At 35.1% G+C, this 8,941-nt stretch overlaps 1 protein-coding gene across 1 annotated transcript; it reads right to left on the reverse strand.

The window, feature by feature from the left end:
* Positions 1-3,001: 3,001 nt before the first annotated feature.
* Positions 3,002-8,256, reverse strand: LOC129888920 (probable phospholipid hydroperoxide glutathione peroxidase). The gene is made up of 6 exons (XM_055963985.1): positions 7,888-8,256; positions 5,755-5,831; positions 5,599-5,660; positions 4,527-4,645; positions 4,279-4,446; positions 3,002-3,185 (listed from the first exon to the last, which is right to left on the reverse strand). Exons 1-6 carry the CDS (start codon positions 8,134-8,136, stop codon positions 3,156-3,158), a joined length of 705 nt encoding a protein of 234 aa, XP_055819960.1. The 5' UTR covers positions 8,137-8,256; the 3' UTR covers positions 3,002-3,155.
* Between the last annotated feature and the right edge of the window lie 685 nt (positions 8,257-8,941).

Here is an 8,941-nt window from a genome sequence, read left to right on the forward strand (position 1 = left end):
TTTTTCCCTTATCTTGGTGTAAGCTGAGTCATTAGTCTTTTATTTTATTTCTACTCTTAGTAGCTCTTGTACCTATTTAGACTAGGATCCTTGAGGCATTTTGTATTATTGTGTAAGCTGGTCTTTAATATAGTTTTCTTTTAAAATTTTGGTTTAATTATTCAAGTTTGTTTTAAATTTCGCAATTGTTCTTATATAAAGGGATTAAGGGTTATCCTACTCAGGTCATAAAGTGGATGCCCGCATGGCCCAATGAGTTGGATCGTGATAATTTTGTATCAGAGCTCAGGTTACCTGTCTTCCAGTACAAGAGCAAGTGTGGAATAGACTCCTGCGTATTGGTGTGTTGATGTCCACATTTAATCTTCAAGAAGGTATGAAGCATTCTAGGAAGTAGTTCCATTCCTTTTCTCTTATTCCTGCGGTCTGTCGCTTGTGGTATGGGTTGAGTCTAATTGATATCTTTGGATTCCAATTGGTATTTCAACGAGGTAAACTGGGCACCGTTGTCACGGCTGAAGGAACATAAGTAAAGAGGTTGGAATCAAGAAGGTTCCAATTGGTATCTTGCCTGAGAGGCGATGAGAATGCATGGATGATCAACTAATGATCATCCATGAAGTAGACTTAATTGACATATTTTAAACTTGCTTGAGTTATGTAGCTGGTATTTATTTATTTGCATAGTGATTTTTGACTTAATGTATGAAATACCTTTGCCTGTGAACTTAAACTATGTGATATATGTTTTATAGTAATTCTGTAAGCTTGATGTCAGAAAAGAGTCATAGCTGGATTATGTGCACTAGTCTTCTGTGAGACTTGAGTTGATTAGAGAATGCGTTCTAATGTGTTAAATGATATACTCATGTGAGGGAATGCATCCTGTAAATGGTGCATGGACTTACCATTGGTAATAATTGGTAGGGAAATTAACAAGTGCGGACTGTGGAGAAACTCCGATTTTGGGGCAGTAGAAACTTGGTTGGAAATCAGGTGAGAAAAAGATTTAGTGTTGAACATTGGTCTAATAGTGATCATGAAAGATCATCAGCATATTTCGTACTTAAGCCAAAATAAAGTGTTGCTGAATTGTGACTATCTGATGTAAGGGATTGAACCATTAGCTTGAGGTAATAAGAACTTAATATCACAAGTTATTTTAAATGATGCCTTGTTTATTTTGATGTTCGTGGTCTAATGGGGGTGATAATCTCCTATGTGTGGTGATGGGTTCGACTGTGGGACAGTCCATGCCAAGATTCTCGTGGAAAAAAGAGTCAAATGGGTTAAGTTTAATCTTGGGAGTCTAAAGGGGAGTCTGGGGCAGAAAAAATGCCTAAGGAAATTCTCTGAGACTACTGTCTCGGTGAATCCTGCACCAATGGAAATATCCTACCAGAGTGGGCTCGCCAGAGCGGGATTTCACGAGACAGAATTCTTAGAAAGAGGTCTTCTGTTTTTCCCCTATTTTGGCAATGATCTTTTAAGCGCGATTGGCTAACTCTAAGGTTGTGTGGTGATCAACTAAGACCATATAGCCTTAAAATCGATAGTATTAATATGTACGACGATGTGAAGGGATTAAAAAACATCCAGTGCTTACAAAAATAAGAGAAATAGTAAAGGAAAGCAATAAATTGTTTGTTTCTTGCCCAAACGAGGCAACCCAATTCAATAACAAAGTCTAGCGAAAAGAGGGGGAGTGTCGTCATCAGAGTCCAGCCTCTCCGGAGGGTACTCGCTAGCCCAAGCCTCATTCAGGAAGTTGAACTCTCGAAAATCTCTGAGCTCCTGGGTAAGGATATCTCTTTCGGGAGCGATGCAAGAGAAGATGACCTTAATGGTCTTCCACATCCCATCATAAGGCGATCTCTCTCTATGCTCTCAGAATTATTTTAGAAATGGTAGACCAGTGATCGCGATTGCAGAGAGAAAAGAAAAGTTGGGACTAGACAGGTTGATAAGCCTTTGTGATCGCGCGAGGCCTGCAGCAAATGCAGATGGCCAATGGCTTTGACCTTCGAAAACATGTATCTGGGCTTGCAATCGCGAAGAGAAAAATCCTTGCAAACGCGTAACATGGTCTGTGGTCTAGTACCAAATCAGATGGAGTTCCATTCCAGTTATAAAGTGAAGTGAAGTTATGCATGTCTGTTTTTCAAATAATTTGACGCTCAAAAAAACTTATAAAAAGAAAAAATTGACCACTAGACTTTTTATGATACTGACAAAAGTGCCACTCAAACAATTGGTCAAACACAAACTACGACTCTCTAAAACTTTTTTTCCCCTAAAACTTCATATGACAAAAAAATATTTTTTAAAGTAAACAAACCTTTGGATATTTGGCCAAACATAACTTATATTGAATCGAAAAATAGAACCAACATTTGAGGCACAATGAGAAACCTTTACCTATCGTGGGGTAAAAGGCATATGTTCTTCGGTAAGCTCCAAGATTCTTGTTTAATAGTTAGAAATTTGAAAAATATACAGAGAAAAAATTTGCTTAAAATAAATAAAAATGAGAAAATCATCTAATTGATCAAAAACACACCTAAAATATCATTTTTTTTTGCAAGTTCATACCTAAACTATAGGTGTTTGCATTTTCTATTTGAACTATCACTAATTGTTTATTATAACACACCTCAAAACTGACTAGATCAACTGTTTGAACACAATCGCTAAACGACATTTCTTAGTTTGCCCATAAAATTTCATCGACGCTTCACAACTTAATTTGCTGATAAAATTTCATCTACAATTCCAGCTGACTCATTAATTTCGAAGCATGTTTTGATAAATAGTTGGTGATAGTTCAGGTAAGAAACACAAACACAAACACCTGCTACTTCAAGTGGAAAACTCGAAAAAATATCATACTTCAGGTGTATTCTGGACTATTATCTCTTTAATTTTTATTTTTTTAATTCATTACTGTATATAATTAGCTGAATTGCACAAATAGCCTTTCCTGAGACAACTCTTAAATGGATTGGCAAAACAATCCTTGAGATGTCTATTTCTCATATCATTTTTAAGCAAAAGTTGAGAGTGAAAATATTTAATTGTAAACACCTAAGAGGCTTCATCCCATTTTACTCTCTCATATATGTACATAAAAAGTAGGAACCAATCTCCATACAAATTTAAGCTGCCAAAAGTTTCTGAATATCCTTCTGCAATAGATTTAAAAACATTACTTGGCAACAGCAGAAAACAACATAATCTATGAATGCAGTTGATTGAAAAATTAGGAAACAACTATTAAAAATGCAGCTTTCCTAGTTTTTCAACTAACAGTGAGATCCGAACTAACTTATGTACCTCAAATATTATACCAGGTACTTGTTACTTCCCACAAGCATAGGTACCTCGCCAAGGCTTAATCCGATGAACAACAACACACCCAATGTAGTCCCACAAAGTGAGGTCTAGGGAAAGTAGAATCTATGCAGACTTTACCCCTACTTCAAAGGTAGAGAGTTTGCTTCGTATAGACCCTCGGCTCAAGGAAAGGCTTAAACAAAGGAAAACTTTCCTAATAGTTTCTTTCTATCTGGGTATCCAGAAGCGCACTCAAGAACTGTTTTGTGTCAATAACAAAGTCTAAAAGCATTTTCAAGTTTGTTTTCCTTTTGTGAATTGGGGGAATAACCCGAAGCTAGGTAGAGTTAATGCATTTTCGTTCTGTCAAGATGTAAGTGCACTCATAGAGGAGTCTTTAGATTCAAATCAGGACGAAGCTTATGATCATTTACTGGGCTACTAGAGAGAACTCAGGTGAGACACCCGTACAAAAAACATCTAGTGGAGTGAACCAATCATTGAAACCACATTTGCATTTATTTGGGTTGATTTAGGACCAAGGTCTATTTTCTTTCAAAACTTGAAAACATGAAATTATTTGATGCATTGATTTGATACTATCCAGCCCCCACTTTGTCGGACTAACTAGGTATGTTGTTGTTGATTGATTGATTTGACACTAAAATACTATGTCTCGCTCTCTGCTCCTCTCTTTCTCTTATTATTATCTCCCACTCTTTTTCTTCTCCTTTCTATTTACTCAAAATTACAAGATTTACCCAAGTCGTTTCTAATTCTTCTTTATCCTTTCAATTCCCACCTATTATTCCTGTCGAGTTATAAGAAAAAAACCTATGTCTTAGAGGGAGATCAATTATATCACAGCAGATTTAAAACCAATTATGGAGCTTTCTGACTTCAAATATTTTATATATACAAGAGACAAGGTAAAAGAATGAGTACCTCGATTTGGAAAGGCGATGTCGTTGGTGGATACCTCTCAACAACTTTACCATTTTTGTCGACAAGAAACTTCTCAAAGTTCCACTTAACAAGATCACCTAAAAATCCTCCTGCACTTGATTTTAGGAACTGGTAAACTGGTGCCGTGTTTGGGCCATTCACGTCGACCTGTTTCATATCTTATTAGTCCTTTGATTATACCAGTATGGCATTCCATCGACATTATATGCAGGGGAGTTAATGCAAACCTTGTCAAAAATCGGGAATTCAGCTTTAAACCGTGTGCAAGCAAACTGTTTAATCTCCGGATTCGATCCTGGCTCTTGAGCTCCAAACTGATTGCATGGAAAAGCAAGAATCTCAAGTCCTGCAAGGAATGTGATCAATTAAGTTGGAAGGATATGCATGGGATAAATAATATGCCAGTGAAAATTACAATGTTGAAATTGAACTTGTTAAAATAGTACAAAATAAATACTTATGCAATAAAAGAAATAGTTCAAAAATAAATACGTAGTTTAAGTCAGTGGTGCAATGAAAATATAACATGGACTTGCTAATAAGATGTCTCATTAGGGACGCTACTAGAGAGGCATCCAATGTATTTTTGGTGCCTCGAGTTAAAAGCTGCATGACCTATGAGATAGCAGTTTATAGTTGTTCTTTTGACTGGCTCATACACCTGACATTATAGATACTATATAGCTCAATGAAACTATGAACTTCTTATTCCATAAACGATTACAGCCGGACTAGTAAGTTCCTCAAGCGTCTACGAAGGGGCATATACCATCAACTCAAGAGAGCATCTTAAATAAGGGAAGTTGAACGGCCACAAATATTTGAGAGCATATTTGATCTATCCGTCGGTTCCTAGAAAATTATATTGGAAAAGGATCCATGATTCATCATGACATTACAGTTCGATTTGTCAATTCCAGGAGATAGAGGATTCTTTTTATAGTGGAAATGCCATAAAGTGCGAACCAAAATTTTTTATCACCGGGAGGAAACTATTCTACTATAAGAAACAGGAATAGATTTTGAAAGCTATCATTATGTCATTAAATTTTCATTTAGTTGTTGTGCACATGTTAGTATCACTGGCTATTTTTATTATGAGTAGAATAAAAATATTTATTTTCTACTGTGTCTGTTATACTTTAAAGAACCTCAAGGGGAACTAAATGCAGAACCACAAATTATACATATTCCGGAGAAGCATTTCCCTTTCAAGAGAGTTCCAAGTACCAAATTTCCAGACATAGTCCAGACGTCTACAGAGATTCAACATATTCAACCCTAAAGCATGTAGCTCACCTTGATTTTTATACGTCTCATACACATGAGAGAGCTCTGTGTAATTTGATGTCGTCAAGCCACTGAATCCAAAACCAGTTTCTCCAGTCAGATCACTAAACTATGGTAAAGTTATCTGAATCTTAAATAATCAGTCAGAAATTGAGGAGAAAGTACCATCTGGAAGCGACGTTGACAATTAGAAGAACCTTTCCCTTAAATGTGCTAAGTGGAACATCTTTTCCATCAATATCCTGCATCAATACATAAACATAAACAAGGAAACATACTTATTAATCTACTGCATAAAAAAAACCAAAACAAATCAACATGCACAATTCTGTCTTGTAGATGAGGATATATTTCTGCTAGCATCTCTTTCAGCATCATAAAAAAAATAAAACTTAGAAAAGCAAGTTCCAGTAAGTGTTGTCGAGATGAGTAATGATCTCTTGTGATATTGCTATACTAGGGATTCCAATGCATAAATGAAGAAACTCAGAAATCTTTGATTATTCCCTTTCATGATGTAAATTACATCACGAATCATATGTGATTATTCAGATAATAAACCATAATGATAATCAATCTTGTTAATTTTTTCAATGAAGATCAGTCCATATACTCCACATTTAGTTTAGGGGATTATTAATTTTGATAACTCAAAGTGTCTCTTAATGCTACACCAAATTGGTGTTAATTTTACACATAGTGTATTGTGGAAAAATACATCATGTATCCCGGACTTCTATCCAACACCAAGATACTAAAGAAAAATGAGAACTTCTGATCTCGCCATTAGGTAATGAGAACAAGCGAGGGCAATCATCCTTCCGAGTAATAGCGTTGCACCATACGCACTCCAAAAATCACATATTTCTTTCATTTCTACCAGCACACTTAATGAATTTTAAAAACTCTACTTCCTCATTCGTAATCCTTCTCCAAAAGCTCATCATGTAAAAGGCTGTTATCTTTTGTGTAGTTGACACCATATTCCCGAGTAACCACCGTCCTCTACATGGCACCCTTTCTCTTTAAATATCTCCATATCCATCTTGCTTGGTTAAAGAACTTCAATCTGAATATCTTCAAATAGTTTGCAAATTGTTGTTTGGATAGAAAACAAGGGCATAGATACAGGTTGCATTATTCAAAGTGTTCTCCCTCTCCCTCATCTAGAAAAATACTATCTATGCCACTCCACCAATCTTCCAAATTTCTGTATCACCGGTTATCAGTCTCCCCCACCCCCTAATCTCCCAACTAATGGGAGCCCCAAATATTGTTATACAATCTTGACTACCTTACATCCTCTCATAAATGTTAGTTCATCAATGCCTGTACACCTCTCTTGTGGTATTAACTCTTTGACTTTCTCACTAATACACAATGCATATACACCTAAAATAGAATGTGCACAAATCTATACCAATTGGGCTTGGAAAATATCAGTGTGTCATCAGCAAATAGAAGGTGTGAAATCCATATCTCCTTCTCATGAAAAAACAACAACAACATACCCAGTGAAATCCCACAAAGTGGGGTATGGGGAGGGTAGAGTGTACGCAGACCTTACCACTACCTCATGGAGGTAGAGAAACTATTTTCGAAAGACCCTCGGCTCAAGTATATCGAACCCAAATAAAGGAATAAGAAAATAATAGAGAAAGCATAACAACTAAAACGAAAAGCAATGTCAAGTCAACAAGAAAAAAAACAATAACAATAACAAAATAATGTGATAATCGAAAAGTAATAACAACACAACAATAGTGGTACGACTAGTCACAAGGAAAGACTACACTCTACCCGGTTAGTAACCTCCTCGGATGGATTTGCTCCAATCCGCTTATAAAGGCATTTATCAAAAAGAGAAAAAGCATCTCAGTTTATGACTTTATTTGTTGTAATCCTAACAGCTCATACCAATTTCCAACAGGGGAAGCAGTGCAACCTACAACCCATTGTCAAATTTCTCTCCAGTCATAAGTAATAGAGTTACTAAACATATGCGTTCAAAATACGAAAAAGTAAACACACAAACTAATCAACATACAATATGCGTAGATAAAAAATAATTTTAATCATGCATAAATAGCGTAATTTTCGCCGAATACAAAGCTGCCTCCGCCCTGGATAGCTAAAACTTGTACCAAACGACCCCTAAGAGTCTAAACAAAAAAAAAACCCATATATTTCCTCTTAAAAAAACTGTAATTTAACATATTTATAGTCTTTAAATATCTGAATCTTATGTAAAGAAATATAAAATGGGTTTATCAATTTAGGATGAAAGAATATAAATACCTTAACAGTGAAGTCATAAATAGTCTTCTCGGTAGCAGCTCTAGCATAGATGGTATTGCCCATAGTCTTAGCTTTCAATGAAGACCCAGATGATTTAGCAGCTGGTAAAGAAAACCCATATTTGAAAAATGAAGATTTGGAAGAACTACAAGTGGGTTTGTAAGAAGAATTGCAGTAAAGGTTCAGTTTGGCTCGAGAAAAAAAAGGGTATATTGGTGTAAAAATTGAAGAATAAGCAAAGGAAGCCATTTGGGTGTTGGATTTCAGATTTCCCAAAACCTCAATTTGAAGAAGAAGAAAAGTGAATTTGGTGAGGATGGATTCTTCAAGAAATCAGAATTTTTTTAATTTTTTTTTGGTTAATTTAATTTATTATTGAACAAGTTCATGAGAGTGGAATGTAATGATCCACGTGGTTGGTTTTCTTTTTCTTTTTCCGTTCCGTTTTCTATCATTATTAGAGTCCGATTAATATGAATTTGATAACATAATCTTATTTTTGAGAATCATGTAGTTGGTTTTCTTTTTCTTTTCCGTTTTGTTTCCTATCAATATTAGAGTCCAATTAATATAAATTCAATCAGCATAGCCCCATTTTTTAGAATTATGTGGTTGAAAAAAAATATAAAGCAGGACTTATATTTATAAGTGCTGAAAACTATTAGAAAAATTCATAAATTTGATATAAAATTATCATTTTTCTAATAAACTAGATAATGTATTATCTTAAAATCATAATATGATGTTTCAATAGAAACTAGTAATAATACAATTACTAGCTACTACAATTTATCAATTTACAATGAGTTACGAAAATCTATCAGTGAAAAAATAAATAATATTAAAAATTGAGCGCAAAAGAGATACTATATAAAACAAAGTTTAGGTTCACATGATATATATACGTGAGTTACAATTTAATATGTTGTAATGTCACGATCTAAATCGGGTCGTGAGTGGCATTCACGCTAGTCCTCCGGTGGAAGAACTAAAACTACACCCTAAACTAGCATCCTAAAACAAAAGTGAGGATAAAAATATGTGGCAACAGTTT

This window comes from Solanum dulcamara, chromosome 5 (genome assembly GCF_947179165.1).
Source record: "Solanum dulcamara chromosome 5, daSolDulc1.2, whole genome shotgun sequence".
Taxonomy (NCBI): Eukaryota; Viridiplantae; Streptophyta; class Magnoliopsida; order Solanales; family Solanaceae; genus Solanum; species Solanum dulcamara.